This window comes from Fukomys damarensis, unplaced genomic scaffold (genome assembly GCF_012274545.1).
Source record: "Fukomys damarensis isolate Sample0158 unplaced genomic scaffold, DMR_v1.0_HiC HiC_scaffold_2, whole genome shotgun sequence".
Taxonomy (NCBI): Eukaryota; Metazoa; Chordata; class Mammalia; order Rodentia; family Bathyergidae; genus Fukomys; species Fukomys damarensis.
In genome coordinates, this window is record NW_022900914.1 from 59,006,607 (window position 1) to 59,024,443 (window position 17,837).

The 17,837-nt window shown below is 43.0% G+C and overlaps 1 protein-coding gene across 1 annotated transcript in view; it reads left to right on the plus strand.

Moving 5' to 3' along the window:
• Dnah6 (dynein axonemal heavy chain 6) overlaps positions 1-17,837 on the plus strand; it is a 205,335-nt gene that overhangs the window by 151,852 nt on the left and 35,646 nt on the right. The window contains exons 55-61 of the mRNA XM_010635241.2: positions 134-337; positions 1,029-1,154; positions 4,191-4,355; positions 6,144-6,211; positions 8,745-8,925; positions 11,608-11,787; positions 15,916-16,149. Coding sequence (XP_010633543.1) covers positions 134-337; positions 1,029-1,154; positions 4,191-4,355; positions 6,144-6,211; positions 8,745-8,925; positions 11,608-11,787; positions 15,916-16,149 — 1,158 coding nt within the window. The remainder of the gene's footprint in view (positions 1-133; positions 338-1,028; positions 1,155-4,190; positions 4,356-6,143; positions 6,212-8,744; positions 8,926-11,607; positions 11,788-15,915; positions 16,150-17,837) is intronic.

Sequence of the window (17,837 nt, forward strand, 5' to 3'; positions counted from 1 at the left end):
ACAGAGTGCCTGAGGAGACTGGCAGGGCCTGGCTTTGCAGCCACTGCTTTCCTCCTGTCCAACATATTTTGCAAGTATCCCTGTTTACTGAGTGTTCCTCAGTCTCTTCATGCAAACTCTGTTCCTTGTACAGCTTATAGAGTGTTGGATCAACTACTGCCAGCAACTGGAGGTCCCAATCGACCCTTCCTTCAGTCTCATTAGCATTCTTGGAGATCCCTATGAAATACGGCAGTGGAACACAGACGGCCTGCCCCGGGACATGATCTCAACAGAAAACGGCATCTTGGTTACTCAGGGGAGACGATGGCCTTTGATGATCGATCCCCAAGACCAGGTGTGTAGCAAATGCTTCAGATAAATAGCAGTGATGCATTCTGATCAATGTTGACCTATTTAATAACTGAAAAAGTGGACTTACCATACTTGTAAGATCATAGAGATTTAGATGCAGATTAGAAGCTTTCTGGTCTGAGTCCCTCATTGTGAGGATGTAGCAAAGAAGAAGGTACATGTTTACATGCTCTCCACACTTGAATGTGACTGAGTTTGTTTGCGGGTAGACCATTATTAGCTTTTCCCTTTCTGTGGTGGCAGAAATTCATTGCAACATAGCCATTCTTTAAAGGTCTAAGGAGTCGGAATGCAGTCAAGGTGTGATAGAAATAAGGGCAGGCCTGCCTGGAATGTACAGAATCCTGTTGCCTGGCTCCCTAAATCCACAGATCAGATAGTACAAAACAGGGATGAGCAAAGGGAGCCCTTATGAAAGCCAGGGAGATGCACCTGAATACCTTAAGTATTAAGTCCTGGATGGCTTTTTTCTGGACTTATTGTAAATTTAAACCAAATGAAGAATGCCAAATATTGGGCTGAAAATGTGTTTTTACTGTGTAGAGATTTTCTTTCATCTGTCTTCATTCTGTTTCTACATTGAACAAAAATGCCTAAATTTTTCTAAAGCTTTCACTTCCAAGCCCTTTAATTTGCTCTAAGGCAAATGCCCTGCTCTGTGATTTCTCATACAGGCAAATCGCTGGATAAGGAACAAGGAAAGCAAAAGTGGTTTAAAGATCATTAAGCTTACAGATAGTAATTTCTTACGAACACTTGAAAATTCCATCCGACTTGGTTTACCTGTCTTACTGGAAGAGGTTTGCTTGTCATTTTCTTTCCTTACATTGGTTCTTAACTTTCAGGTCATACCTAGTGCTTTTAGGATCACACAGACCACTTCTGTGTGACGCTAAAAACACTAGTTAACTCCAGTTTTAAATTAAACCAGTTGTGTTGCTTCTTAAACAGTACATTCTCATATGAGGAGGAATCTGTTAATTACACAAATTTCTCACTTTCTGAATTTCTTGGTAGGTAAAAGAGATAGCCTTTGCCTTCAGACACCACTTATTCACAGAACCAATTGTGGGCCTTAAAGTTTAGAAAATTCAATTATGTAAATTATGTAAAGCCATAAAACATGTTGGTAAAGACATTATTTGCTTCTGGAATCCAAGATCAAAATTAGGTCAAGTGATGACTGATAAGAATGAACTTGTGTTTACAAGTCAGACACAGAAAGTTAAATGCACATGGTTTCTCTTGGTGGGAAACCTAAAATATAAATAGATGAGTAAAGCAAAAGCGAATGGTAGGAAACAAGATGGCTTGACTTTTCCAAAATGGAGAAAAAGAGGGTGGTGAGCTAAGGGAGAAAAGAGTAAAGGGATCAGAGATTGATGTATGCTATAAACATGTACAGATTCCCCAAATCGAACATAACTATTATTATGCATTGCAAAATACATACACTAACTTTAAATATAACATTTTAAGTATCAATAAATTTAATAAAGATTTTTAGAAGTAAAATAGAATGATAAGAATGAACTTGTGCCATAACATGAGCTAAAATGGATAAACAAGAATGAAAATTGAGATAAAGGAACTGGGGGGGAGGGGACTTTTGATAGAAACAAGCTGCAATATGTGTGTGTGACCTTTCCCCAGATGACTGTAAACTCCATGCCCTGCAAACGGGTACTATTAAAATAAAAAATTTTTAAATAAATAAAAAAAAAAACTCCCCAAATGAAAAACTAAAAAGAATGAACTTGTGTTTAAAAAGAGTCAGCGGGGCATGGTTGAGTCCCGATGCTCCTTTCTTCAGAAATCACTCCAAGAATGGGCTTTCTTCACACGGTTCCCTTGATCAACAAACATTTGAAAACAAATGACAGACAAAGTAGAAGAGCTTCCTGTCCTCCGCAGCTTACCATCCAGGTAGGGACAGAGACAGGAAAGCGGGGTGTGAAAAGGGGAGGGAGAGATGGTGTGGTGAAAGCTTGGAAGGAAAAAGCAGGGTGCAGAGACAGCCAGCAAGAGGAGGGATAGGAGCCAAACTTCACTGGGAGGCTGGAGGAGGTGTGGTTAGGCTGTGACCTCTGAGGACAGTTAGTCTTGTGAACAGCCCAGCAAGAAGGGCTCCCCCAGGCAAAGGGAACCGCGTGTGCAAAAGCCATTGGCAATGCATGCACTGCAAACATGTACTAATAAAAAAATGCTTTAAACCCATGGGCACAGATGACTTTGGTTAACAACTGTCTTTATTTCACTGATCTACCATTCTGTTTTTATGAGAAAGTGAGCATAAGCATGGACTGTGAGCCATTTAACCACGTCTAAAAAGATCTCTGCTTCAGCAGAAATGTGCAATGGCCTGAGGCAGCTTGGCTACAGCCCTTGTGTGGTGACCAGGAATCATACTTAATCAGATAGCATTCAGTAGCATTTACTGAGTGTTCACTGCATCCCAGACTTGGCTCTCAGTATTTTGACCCATTAACCTTCACTTCAGCCCTATGAGGTAGTCGCTATTATTATCCCTTTTGTTCCAATAAGGAAAATGAGGCATAAAAAAATGTTCAACTATCTGAGCACCTTGCCTGCCTAGAAAATCCACAGCAAGTACCATACTCCCCACACGAACCACACAGAGAACAAGAGGCCCCAGTGCAGCTGAGCTGTGGTTTTGACCAACACGGGAGATGCTGTAATGGATCCCAGGTGCTCCCTTCAAGCTCTGACACCACAGGAAAGACATCTCCAGAGATCTTTGACACAGTTATATCTTCCCCAAGCTGGATTCTCAAAGCCAAGTTTACTGGGTGACCCAACAGGTTCCAAGAGGCTTCCCTCTTTCATGGCAGTTGACAGAGGCCTTCTGTAATGTCTCATATCCACTGATGAGTGGAGGGCCTTTTAACTGTAGCAGAGCCCTCTTGGGAATCAGGACCCCAGCCAGGCTGGGCCTCTCCTGCAGTCTGGGACCTAGGGTCATTAGCCTCACCCACCTAGCTGCTTTCTACATAGGCTAGTTTATTCTATCTCAGCCAGCATTTACTAATGAAATAGAACTTCAATAACACCCAGTTATACCATGGTTAGGGGTAAATTCCCTGTCTGGTATCTGACATAAGGATGAACCTATGGGGTTTGTAAGCAGTGATGCCGACTCCAGTTTTAACCAACATTCATATTAGCTTTGAGGGAGAAAAAAATGCAACTTCCAAGTAGAAGAGGAGCCCAAAACTTTTTCTGTGAGGAGCCACTTAGTAAGTGTTTTAGTTTTTGTAGTCCTCATGCAGTTTTGGTTTTGAAGCTTTTTGCTTGTTTTTACAGTCATTTAAAATGATAAAAACTGTTCTTAGCTCAAACGTCATACAAAAACAAGCCACAGGGGTCCCTATTTGACATAGACATCCTGTAGAGACATCCAACTCCTGACAGAAAAATCCTAAAATGGACATATTTCACTTGTCTAGGGACTGCTGAGATATCGGTCATCCTAGAGTGACTTAATACACCAGCCTTTTCTTAGTTATCATGGACACGAATGGTGCATCAGACTAGCCTAAATGTATTCTGAGCCTGGAGGAGCTTTTATTTCCTTAGACTATAGATAAAAGAATCACTAGAAAACATACACTGTTAGAGTGAGAACATTAATAAATATAAGATCACTGAAAAAAATGCTTAAAGTAACATTCAAAGCCCTTTAAGAAATTGTGACAAGTTGACGCCATCTATTTTAATTGCATTTTGTTTGTTTGGTTTGGTTTGGTTTTTTGTGTTTTTTTGTTTTGTTTTGTTTTGTTTTGTTTGCATTATTTTGTTTTATTTCAATTTTTAAGCTCAAGGAAACTTTGGATCCAGCTCTAGAACCTGTTCTTTTGAAACAAATTTTCATCAGTGGTGGACGACTACTCATTCACCTTGGAGATTCGGACATTGATTATGACAAAAACTTCAGGTTCTATATGACAACCAAAATGTCAAATCCCCACTACCTGCCTGAGGTATGGGCTGCCACTCTGAAATTCTCAGCCTCACTGGATTATCATGTGCACTGAGTCTCTAAAGTTTGGTAGGGTCCCCCTGGAAGGAACGGCTAACAAGCTTCTTCTGTCTTGCCTCTTCCCTCTGTAACACTTCTCTCTGGGATTCTCCTCTGGCTTCATTTCTGAGTCCTGATTCTGACTCCAGTCACCTTCTCCTTACCTTGGGACTCAAGCCCCTGTGCACTACTCAGTCCTAGGCTGACCCTGCCTCCCAGTACCACGTGCCTTTGGTCTCCCTCAGGGGCCACCCTCTAAACACAGCTGCCACCCCCTTCTAATCCTTCTCTTCCCTCCTGCAGCAAAGACTAAAGTTTGCTCCTGTATTGTGACTGATGAATAAATCAGGGCTTAACTAAGAGTCCGTGGCATTGGGGGCCCATGGCATAAACCCCCAAATAAAATGGTCACCTACTTGTAAACTCTGGTGACTGACAACATTAGAGAATCATAAGCCAGTGACTCTACTTAGATATCAAGTGGGGAGGGGTGGTAGCATCTTGTCTTTTTCCTCCTGCTCTCAGACTCTTTGAGGGGAGCTATTTGAGTCCTACTTCCTTATACACCCCTGAGCCACGACAGGGCCAAAAGATCCCATTTTCAAGCTGCAGAGCAGAAGGCAGTTATAGTAAAGGCAAAGACAGCTGTGACTTCTTCCTGTGCAACACGGGCTCTGCCCGGCCCCTGGGGGGTGTGGGGGACAACTGTAGACACATCTTTGAGCCTTGCAGAATTGTTAGGGAGGGGACTTCGCATCAGACCCCCTCTTATGAAAATCCTTGAATACATCATTCCAAATAGTGTCACTTTTGCTTTAGAAAACAATTTCTCCAAGCCCTCTGTCTTCCCTGGATTGTGTTCAGGTTAAATGAAATTAGCACCCTTCTTGACAAATGTGCAGAAATGTCACTAAAGTCCTATGTCAAGGTTTTCCTTGTCAGACCTCAAGGAGCTTAATTACCCAGCCACTGCTGGGCTCACGTCAGAGCTTAAAAAGTGACCAGTGTGCCAGAGTACAGTCTGATTTCTTGTTCATTTAACTTTTGAGAGTCCTGCACCAAGACTCATAACTCTGTGACCATGAGTAAACTATTCCATCACCAAATCAAGTCAGTCATCTCTAAACCGGAGATAAAGCCAACACCAGGGATTTGTGACAAAAAACGCTCTTAAAGTTCATGGGTTCTGCTTTTGCCTTATTCAAGTGATACCAGAATATTAGTAACAATTTTCCCTATAAGATGTATCATGAGATTAAATATGTAAAATTATATTACTGAAAACAGCTCCTTTTAACAGACACATTCTATCCAGGCCCTGTAACTCAGTTACCCTAAGTGATTTGTTATGGCCTTATTTAGTCCTCACAACTACCCTCTGAATTGTTACTATTATTATACCAATTTTAAACATCAGGAACAGAAGCTCTGCGCAGTGAATGCTTGTCAACCTCAGACATCCACTAAAGGATGCAGCTGGAACTCCAGCCCAAGCTGTTGGTTCACGTACTGCTGCAAACGCTTTTCTGGCTCACCTTTCCTTAAAACATCTTGAAGGATTCTCTACCTAGGGAGTTGGAGGAGCAAGGCTGGCACTCATCTTGGCAGGGAAAAATCACATTATGCCTGCAGTAGGGGAAGTGGACGTATGCAAGTGAGACTTGAGATTGATACATCTGGGTAATAATGAGCCATGTTTAAAAAAGAAAGCACTTCTTTTTAACCAGCCTGCCCTGTATCTCTCTTCCAGGTGTGCATTAAAGTCACCATCATCAACTTCACTGTAACCAAGTCAGGTCTGGAGGATCAGTTGTTAAGGTAAAAAAAAAAAAGAGAGAGAGAGAGAAAGAAAAGAAAGGAGCATGGGAAGCAGAGGAGGTCCCAGTTTCTTAATATTTGGTTTAGAAATTTTGATGAAGAGAAACTTTAATGTATAAAAGCATCACAAGTGACTCAGTCCAAAAGGGAAGAGGAAATGGCCACGCTCTTCACCAAGGTCACCATTGCTTACGGCCACCGATTGTGCCCATGGTCTTCTCAAGGAGGAATTCAAGGACAGACCCTGAATTCCCACGCAGCGCCTGGGCCACTGTGGCAGTGCAGCTCTCCTTCTCTCGCTGGGGTTTCCGAGCCCGGCAACTGAGTGAGCACCTATGAACTCACTGCTCCGCATCAGTGAGGAAAGCAGCCCCTCCAGGGTCCTTTCTCCTGTTTCACTGGTCTTGAGATGTTTTCTTACTGTACTCGTGCCTGAGTTTATCCACTTCACAAAAATAACCTCCCTCAGTGTATTCTGTATGTGACTAAATTCCCATTTCTCAGAAACAAGATTATGAATTGTTCATATTAATCATCAAAATTAGCAATGGTTCAGGAGGTAAAACTGTTTAATATTTATTAAAATAATGATGTTGATTAAACTAATCATGTATACCTGATATAGTCATACATTGTTTCATGATAAGAATATAGATAGCTCATCTTGAAGTTCCTTCTTCAAGGGTTAAGCCTGATGGTTACTCTCAGTGTTTAATAGAAATGTGCTAATAGTATGGGGAAATTTTACATTAAATGTATAATCTTGCAGTGCATCATGTCATTAGGCAGTTTCTTTGTGTGAAAATCATGCAGTGTAGGCTGGGAAGTTAGCTCAAGTGACACCACTCCTGCCTCACAAGGGCAAGGTCCTGAGTTCTATCCCCGGTACCGAAAAAAAAAAAAGAAAGAAAGAAAGAAAATCATACAATGTAGTTACACAGCAATAGCTATGTCATTATGATAATATTATAGGACCACTGTCACATATGCAGATTTGTGACTGTATTTAATTAACATACATGAACACATATGCATATATGAACATATGTGGGTGAGTGTCCACTAACTCTTAAAAATATATCATTTTCAAAAAATATACCTTGGCCTGGAGACATAGCTCAGTGGTGGAGCACTGCAGAGAAATACTAGAAAGAGAGAGAGAGAGAGAGAGAGATGTATATAAATATACATAGATGTACCCATATATCTGTATCTACATATACATATGTTGAAGTCAAGACTATCCAGACTCTCACTTGCTATCACTAATGAGCTTAAGACTTATTTTCCTTATTTCTTTTAGGAATCATTAGCTGCTAACTTGCTTAACTTCCACTAGGTTACGTCTTTCCGATGAAAGGTATTTCACATTCGGTAGATGTGTTCTAAAGGGGGGCTGAACATTTTGCATACCAGTTGATTCCTGTGAAGAGCAATGCTTAGCTATGTCACGGAGAGGTCACACTGCCTGGGGCAAGAGGGAGAAGTACTCTGAGGAGAACAGAACAAGGGCAGTGCTGAGATCAGTCTCCCTGCTCTCTCCCCGAATTCTGCATTGCTGACAGCCTACAGCCCCTAGGAGGTGCTGCTCAGTCACCGGTGTACTGGTAGCGATGGGCTCTTTCAGTTGGCCCCGGCTCTGCTGAGCTCAGAGGCAGGCAGTACCCATTGCACTCAGTAGTTTGTTTCGATTTCCTCCAGGGTGCTCAGCAGGAGATCGGGATACGACGCAGGGGCCCTTCATCATTTTTGAACACCACAGTTCACCTCAGTTCACCCTGCTGCCTCCAGGAGACTGCAACCACACCTCCTCAGTCCTTCTGTGGTTTGACAAGTCCCGTTTTCAGCTTTGAGAAATTCTACTAAGTCACCCAAACAGTCCCACTCCTCCCTTCCTTTCTTCTTTCAGAAGCTTGAACCCTTCCTCCATTTTCTAGGGTCTTTCTTGATTCTTAATGCACCTCAGTTTATGTTCGTCTCAAGCTGTTTCCTGAGCTCACCTTTACCTTAAAAATTCTCTAAACTCCTCTCTTCTGAAAAGGTCATGTATACAGTTTAATATGAGATGATAGTTTCTTAGTCTCATAACCATTTTAAGGTGTCTGAATTCAGCATGTGCATAACAGATAAATGATGAATTGTTATATAAGGCTATACATCATAGTGTTTTAGCTGTAGCGTGTGCTGTGAAGCCAGGAGACCCAGGTGCAAGCCCAGCTCCCTGTGCCTCCTCAGGAAGTGACCCATTCCTGGGGCTAGAACCAGAGTCCATCTCACAGAAACCTTTAAAGAATTAAAAGAAATAGTCCATGAAAAAACTGCTAGGTGAGGAAAATAAAGATGAGCTCCTGCAAACAGAAGGCTGGGAGCAAATCGGCAAAGGACAGCAGAGAGAAACTTAGGTTCACATTCTTAGATAGAGTCACTCTGACTTGGACGCAGTCCGAAATTGTTTCGTGAACCAAGAGCTGACATAGAAAAACTTTAGGGCACTGACAAAGAAAGAATGCAGTTATTTCAACTTTGGTTCTAGTGATGTGGTGCGACTCGAAAGACCAGAGTTGGAAGAACAAAGAATTCAGCTCATCGTGAGGATCAACAGTGATAAAAACCAGCTGAAAGCCATTGAAGAGAAAATTCTAAGAATGCTCTTTACATCTGAAGGAAATATTTTGGACAACGAAGAACTCATTGACACACTCCAGGATTCAAAGGCAAGTGAAATATTTTTAGTGTTATAGAAAATGCATTATATCAAGTTAGGGCTACAGCCTTTGAGGGTCCTGCAAGGTGTTTTGCTTTTGTTTTTGTTTTTTTTTCCACTCCTGGGAATCAAACTCAGGGTCTTGCACTTGCCAGGCAGGCTCAGCACCCCTGAGCTACACCCGCAGCCCTCTGCAAGGGTTTTAAAGCAAGAATGAGGATCCCTATAGGCTGCTGGTGTCTCAAACAGGCAACATGCTTGGTTGCCAGGCCTCTGCACCAACAGAAAAACTATAGACAATGGCTCCTCTGTCTTCTCTGCTGTTTTTAAATAAAGCATGTCATATAAAGGACTGGGTCAGGACAGAAGTTGAAAGTGACAGACAATTTGTAAAATGACCTTAGTGTTACCTCTGCGGGAGGCCTCCCCCCGCTATCCCAGCTGGAACGACTCTTCTCCTCTTGGAGCTGCTCTCATGCCTTACTCACACCTCTACCTCAGCACTCGTCACCCTTTACCTTGTGTCACAGTTACCCAGTTACCTGCCTCATCGCTGCTGTTAGGTGGGTAAGTTCTGCGCAGTGGGGATCCAGGAATAGCTCATCTTGAAGTTCCTTCTTCAAGGGTTAAGCCTGATGGTTACTCTCAGTGTTTCATAGAAATGTGCTAATAGTATGGAGCAATTTTACATTAAATGTATAATCTTGCAGTGCATCATTTCTCAGATTTAAACCTTCACTTAAGAAGTATAGGTCCTGAGGTTGTAGCTGGGTAGCAGAGCACTTGCCTAGCAAGCCTAGGGCCCTAAGTTCAATCCCCAGCACCACATGAAGCAGAAGGAATATACAAGGACATGAGAAACAAAATATTTACCCAAAAAAATAAAACGCAATTCCCTTTGACTTTACTAGACAAGGAGCACGCTGAATTATGTCCTCTGATTTTCACTGATGTCTGAAATGATTTATTCTTTACAACCTACAGTCGCTCAAGAATTTGGTATGGAAACAACAGTGAGCAGTAACTCTGGGTTTCCCATTTCCTTCCTCTCTCTTTATGTGTTCATTGGTCTCTTTATCCTCCTTCCCTTCATTCTTTCTTGGATTTTAATTCCCAGCAGTTGGTTGATAACCATTTGTTTTTTATTTTTTAATCCAAGTTTTACATGCAGACTGTTTAAAAAATGGAAGGTTTCTCTGAGTCTTGTTCAGACAAACAACATTCCTGCCGTATCACCGCACACGCACAGCCATGACTCACTTTCGTTTTACATATGAACTCTTGCCTGTACCTCCCACACTCACACATACACACACACCCTCCCCATTCCCAAGCCTCTCTGCCACCAGAGTTACACACCAAACATAGCTAAACAGTGTTTCCATTGCCAAAAGGTAAAGACCTGGCTGCGAACACATGGGAGGCTGAGCAGAGGAGGAGCCCACGAATTCACCTAACTGCTCCATTGCAGTGTGGTACTTCTGCCTGGCTTCCTCCCATAACACACACTTTCTTTTACCCTCCAGAAGAGGACTCTGTTTCTAATGGGGAAGGAACAATCTCCTGGCTGAGTGGTACAGAACAGAAAACCTGGAAGTCATTCAACCAATATTTATTTTTGGCTCTTCCCACTTTCAGCAGTGCCTTGTTGCCACTAATGCCTGTGCCTTTGATGGTGATTTTGTTTCATGAATTGGATGAGTTCCTGGCTTTCATCTTTTGCCAGTTTAGGAACCCATTTTCCTGGATCTGTTCAATTATAGTCACGCTTCTGTCTGCTCTCTACCTCCCAACATTTTATTGCAATTTCCTCTCCCATTCCTCCCATTTTTGTAGATCCACACTGCTTTTCAAACTTTATATTTCTATTGGGAAGCACCGGTCTAGACTGAAGCCTGGTGGTCCCCAAGACTATCTTTTCCCTTGAGCAAATTCTGAGCAGCCAATTCCCGTAGTGATTTTTCATGATCTTGCTCTAAACTTTTTGCTTTTAGAGACAAAGCATCTCCCAATCTTAGGATGTGCACAACTGAAGAACAGTTGGCAAATGGGTGGTCAAGAGGAGCAGACAGCAATAAAAAGACACAAAGGGGGAAACTTTGGAAAGCCCTGGAGCATAAGCTCAAAAAATAGAAAACCAGAAGAATGTCAGAAGACCTTAAAAATGTGTCCAGGTCACTTGGGTTTATAGCCCTTCACAGACATCAGCTTGGGAAGGCTAGGTAAAGAATGAGAATATTAGTCATCTTTGTTCTTCAGGGTGGGATGGAGACCACTTCCAGCCTCTCTCTGTCCCTGCTGGGAGACATTTCCCTGGGTACCTCTCCTCCGTTCATGTCTTTTTCATCAAGCACACCCTGAACTGCTCATGAAGAAGTTACAAAGTGACTTGGAAGGCTGAGTCAGTGTTTTCCTCTCAAAAGTAACTCAAATTCGAGTGTCAGGGAAGTCCTGCTGCATTCTTTTCAGGATTCTTAAATTGCCTGTTTCCCTTTGCCCTTTCCTGGGTCTTAAAGAAATGAGTCAGAAGAAAAATCACTAAACCTGAGACTCAGTCATTGCCTGTGGGAACCTTAATCTAATCACTAACTCATTGCATCTTTATCGACTCCTAGATATGACCAGATATATCCCAGAATTCCCACTACTTTTCTGAAACATATCCTTAAGAACTCGTTGTGTGTTTATTCAGATCACTTCTGGCGCCATTAAAACCAGGCTGAAAGAAGCAGAGTCCACTGAGCAGATGATCAATGTCGCTCGTGAGAAGTATCGCCCAGTAGCCACTCAAGGCTCTGTTATGTACTTTGTCATTGCAAGCCTCTCGGAAATGGATCCTATGTATCAGTATTCATTAAAATATTTTAAACAGGTAAGGATGTTGTTAGTGAAATTCATCTTTTCAGCTTCCCTTTAAACCCTGCCTCAGAGAAGCCATGAGTACAGTTATCCGATAAAACCCACCAGGAGTCTGGTTCACCACATGGTTCAGAGTCACCCACCACATCGCCTAAAGGTTCCACGCAGAGGTCTGTAGAGAAAGAGAAGAAACCCACTCTTCATTTCTTCAGCTTCCCTAAGTCACCTGCTTGCTTCCCTTCTTGCCTGGCTTTCTTTTGTTCTGAGTCTCAGCTCAGCACTGTTTCTTTACACTTCCTCAGATGCAGCCCTGCTTCCTTTTCAGTTAGTATTTTTCATGCTGGGTCTCAGGTCTCGGACAGCTGAAATCTTAATCAATCAATATGTGTGTCTTTTGGGGGTTTGGGGATTTTTTCCCAGAATGTTTCATACAACAGCCGGCCCCTCCTTCCCTACTGGCTTTGATTCAGAGGAATCTCTTTCCTTTGTTCCTTTCCATTTTCCCCCTATGCCCGTGAGACCTCCTTGTTTTATTTTGGTCTCTGTACTTTAGCTTGTATTCACAGGTGAATTTCATTTGATCTGTCCTAACAGGAGGTTCCTCTTTGTAGCAGCTCGCCATTACCTACCAAGAGCAAATTTTGTTTACAAAGCGACAAACCCAGGTGATTTTGCTGAAGACTTCCAAGGGAGGGGAAAGTTTGCAGACCCATTACAGAGCAGAACTTCCCAAACATCCCCAGATCCATCACCACCTCATCACTCGCAGATGCCAATGGCCTCATCCCTCCAGCCCACCACACACACCCTTCCCTGGCTCAGTCTTCCATCCTCCCAGCTCCTCCCCTCCTAGATGTGTTGTCCGTTTTATTAAGAAAATAAATTTTTCCCTGTATATTCAAGATGTACAATATCTTATGGAATACACATAGGTAGAGGGAGAAGAAGTTACTCTAATGAAGCAACATCCATCACCTCACATTATTTTTAGCTTTTGTGGCAAGAGCAGTTAAAATCTACTCATTAACATGAGTTACATATGCAGTACAACTTTATAACCTGTAGTCCTCATGTTGGGCATTGGATCTCTAGACTTATCACCCTACACTTCTGCTACACTGCACCTTCCCACCTTCCTCTCTCCAGTCTCCTCCTCTGCCACCCTGCTTGTTCCTACCACAACTTCTGTACCCTTTTCTGTGTCAAGCAGTTTAACTTACTTTCATTTTTCTAATCCTGTGCTCATAATCATGACACAAAGCAACAAAGGGCTCTCCATACACATGACTTGTAGAAGAAAGCAAGGGAGAAGTGTAAATAAAACGTGTCCGCTTTCCCTGCAGCACATCTTTCTATGCTGCCCGGTGGAAGCCTGGTCAGCCAAGGCCCAGTGTTTTCAAAAGCATTCTGCTGACCGAGGGTCTTAGATGCATTTTAGTTACTGCCCATCCACACTGGTTAGACTCCGTAGCCTAAACTTCAAAGCCACCTGCAGCCTGGCCCTGTTCTATCTCTTCTCAGCCCTTCCCTACATCAGCTGGATTGATGCACTTGTATCCCCTGGCCTTGCTGGATGCTTTTGTATTTATGTCTCCCCTCCCTTTAGAATGCCCTCCCTCCCAATCTAAATACCACCTTTTCCCGCAAAGCCTGGTGCTGGAGCTGCACACACCAGGAAGTGACAAGGCTGGCCATTTGAAATGGGTCACTCATATGGCTGGGCTGTTGACCACAGTGACCTCTCCATGTGGTTCATGTGGCTTTGCTTTCTTGCTCCCAGAAAGCTGGTTTCCAGGAAGACGTCTTGGCAAAGCTCATGTGCAAAGAAGCAGAGGCAGCAGCTGCAAGGCTTCTTCTGCCCTATCCCCAGATGCCATGCAGGAGCACTTCTGCTCCACTCTGCTGGTCAGCCAGGCCACCAAGGACAGCCCAGTGGAAGCGGGAGGATCTAGACTCCACCTCTCAATGGGAAGAGTCAGACAAATTCAGCCGTCTTTCACCTGGTGCCTCTGATACAGCTCCTACTGCACTTACCCCATATTGCCCTGGACAGTCAGAGTCTCCCTCTAGCTGCAGCCTGACCTCCTGGAAGGCAGGACCAAAGCCTCGTTCATCTTGGTGCCCTCTGAGGTGCTCGGAGCTCTGCAGCACTTCTGAATGCTTCCTGAGAGATGTGACTGTTTCCATCTCTCCATAACATCCACACAAGTCTTGCTGAAACTGAAATAGGCACTCTGCTTTTATGACAAAGCTTAGTATTCTTCTAGAAGTCTTAAATAATATGATTAGGGCCATAGCAACAATTGGAGCTGCAGGGGAGACTAGAAATGAAGAGTGTAAGGGGAAAAGTTGTATTGCTTAGATACGACTGACCAGGCTCTCTTTCAGTACATGTATTTGCTTTAGCAGCCTCTCAAAGTCATCTGCACTGGGGTCAAACTTCAATTCCTAGAAGCGAGGATTTGTGTTCTCATATCTTCTCCCTGTTTAGGCGGTAGGGGTAAAGCCAAGCAAAGCAAGGATTAGTAAATCTCAACGCCATCTAGATGACTGATAACATCTTTCTTATCCTGGGTGTTTGGAGATTTCATGCTTTTCAAGGTTTTAAAATCTTCTTCAAGAAATACAAGTGGAGACACTCTAAAAACATCTCATCTGAGATAAAAGGGGAATAGAAGACGAATCATCAAAATCAAGAAGTTTTATGCTTTAGAAGGGAAACCAGAAAACCAAAACAGATTTGTAGATGACAGCTCTGGCCAAGACGTCCTACACCTTATCTGTAATTGCATTTTGCATGGAATTCTTTGGGGCGTTTTGAGATTTATTGTTTTATTTTGGCACCATACATACAATATCTTCACTGGGCTTTAACCTCTCTGCTTCTGGTCAGATTGCTAAAGAAACCTTAGTCCTCTTCTGAGTGCATTCAGATAACTGTGTTATCCTTTACTGGCCAAAAGCTTCAGCAGAATTAACCAGGACTCTCCCAGTTCTCCACAATAATTCTGTGCTTCCTCCAAGCCCCTCTTATTTTGGGGAGTGGAGACCTATTTAGCGGAAAGGAGACGGACACAACCAGGCATCTTTCCTATACTGCTCTATCATCTTAGCAGAGGGGTGGGTAAAAGAGAGGCCTGCGCAATTGCAATGCAGGGTTCTCGGGGAAGTAAAGTTCTTGGCCCTGATCTGCCCTGGTGGTCATCTGGCTTCCAGTTTCTGGTCTGTTTTGATCTGTGTGATCCCCCGATGAGCTGCATCTCTAGATTCCAGGAATTGGGCAGGCACTACCTTGCTTCTCACCTTTGCCCCCTCTGGCTGAGGATCCTGATGCTACAGCCACCTCTACCCCAGACCCTAAAGGAACTTCCTGGCAGTTTTCCCCTGAAAGACCCTTTACCCCAGGATCTCCAGCCAGATCCATGAGTTCAGGTTCTGCTTAACTTCTTCACACAGCTTGAGGTCTTCAGAAGGTGGGGATCTTCCTAGCATACAGCCCAACATTACAGGAAATGGACAGAGCCACTTCTCACCCTCCCTCGCCAAACCCCTCAAGACCTCTCCTCTACTGTCTTCCTGAGGCCCCCCGTAATGCGGAAGAGCTTTAGGGGAGGAGTCTGCTGTCACATTTTTCAGATGGTAAATAGGGTAGAAGTCTTCTTTAAAAGTTATTTCTCTTATATTTCAAGACAAATTTTAGCATAGCTTTTTCAAACCCTATCCTGGAAAAGTGCTAAGAACGGTGCAAGACCTCACCTTCCCCTGACAACTCTCATCCTAAAATGAATTTAATCAAATCTCAGTTAAGGATATTTTAATTAAAAAAAAATAAAACACCTGGTGCTGCCTGCTTACCTCAGCTTTCCAGGTTTCCTGCCTCAAGTCAGGGTGATGTGTTCTGAACATCGTCAAGAGTTTGGAAGGGGCCTGTTTTCTAAAAATGGGAGAGGAAAGAGTGCAGAAAATTAATACCACATATCAATTTGGGATGAATTCTAGATTTTGTCATAGAACAGTATTCACCTCCTGTGCTGTTATTTTCCCACTGAATATGAAGGTGGAGAGGGAGAGGAAGAACAGGGACTTTTTCTCTTCATAGAGAGTGAATTAAATGAGAGATACTATGCTCTTTTTTGTACAGTTGTTCAATACAACAATCGAAACTTCTGTGAAGACAGATGATCTACAGCACCGCCTGGAAATACTGTTGGAGCAAACTCTTCTAAATGCCTATGTCAATATTTCAAGAGGACTTTTTGAACAACACAAACTCATCTACAGCTTTATGCTCTGTGTCGATATCATGCGGCAGCAAGGATCCCTAACTGAAGCCGAGTGGAATTTCTTCCTTCGAGGTTCTGCAGGAATGGAAAAGGTACCTGCTCTGCACTAGGTGGTGAATGTTATTCCAGACAGAGCCCACATGTACCTGCCAGGGCTCCACGGTGCAGTGGTAGCTGAAGGTTACACAGTTGGCTGGGTGGTCTGCTGGACAGGGAGCTATGAGTCAGGATGCTCAGCTTCGCCCCCAGGTAGCTGAGTAAATGGGGTTACACTTTACCTTTCACACATCCGTGTCCTCCTCTGCAGAAAAGGGCGTCAGGGGTAACCAGTGAGCTAGTAGACCTGAACATGTTTTTTAAAAGTAACCATCTTACCAATGGGAAGAGTTGAAATCCAGTAAGATATATACTTCACAAATTTGGCAGTACCTTTTCTGAAATCCAAACCTCTCCTTCAGGGAGACAACTCTCAAAAGAAGCATGTGAAGTACACAGCAAATCAATGGCTACCTCCTGTGATGCTGAAATACAAGCTGTTCTCCAGGGTCCTTTTCTGCACCCCTCCCTTTGTCTAACAGTTCTAGCCCCTGAAACAGCCTGACCTTCCCCAGGTACTGAGAGCCTAGTGTCCCACAGAGCTGAGTTTGCAATTCTGCCCTATAGTTCCATCTCAGCTCCACCTGAAGCTCTTGACTTGGCCTCTGCAGACCTAACATCTGCACCTGTTTGCCAGAATTTTCACCTCAGATTACCACTACGAGATTGGATTGGATGTTTTTATTTGACTCTCAGCATCCCCTGCTCCCAGACAGGCACTGTGCCACTGAGCTAAATCACCAGACTGGAAATTTTTATTAATTAAACTTCTTTTCTTATACCATGAGGAAATTCAAGTAATTGTTTAACAAGTTTGGGTTTTTGTATTTTTGGTTTTGGGGTGTTTTTTTGTTTTGTTTGCTTGTTTGCTTTATTTTTGTACCAGGAATTGAATTCGACCTTGTGCTTGCAAAGCAGGTGGCAGCACCGGGCTAAATCCCCAGCCCCTGAGTTTGCTTTATTTAGAAATGTAGCTGAGGATATATTTTATTTTGCTACATTATTTAGTTATGCATTTTAACAGTTATAATGTCCATTTTATCATAAATGCTACAGGATTTTTTACTGCATTACAGGCTAAGTTAGATTTTCTGGAATAATTTAAGAAACCAATTTCCATAGAAAAATGTGCACTGAGTGTTGTTTAGTAGTTGCCTAGGACTAGAAGAGTAGGAATATTTGCAATATAGTATATTGAATATTCTAAGATCTACTGCTCAGGGGAAAAAAAGACTCCTTTCAAACATTACTGCTTATTGGCTATGCACCTAGTCACCCAAGAGCTCTGACAGAAGGGTCCCGTGAAATTAATGCTGTTTTCATGCTTGCTACCAAAATCCACTCTGCAGCCTGTAGATCAAGGAGTAATTGTGACTTTAGAGTCTTATTATTGAAAAAATTGTATTTTATAAGGCTTTAGCTGCTGTACATGAGAGACTCCTCTGGTAGATGTGAGCAAAGAAAATTGAAAGCCTCTAGAAAGAATCCAACATTCTAGATACCATTAAGAACATTCATAATTCAAGAGAGGTCAAAAGTCAACATTGCCGGGCATGGTGGCACACGCCTGTAATCCCAGCACTCAGGAGGCTGAGATAGGAGGATCACTGTGAGTTCAAAACCAGCCTGGGCTGCATAGTGAGTTCCAGGTCAGTCTCAACTATACAGTGAGATCCGGTCTCAA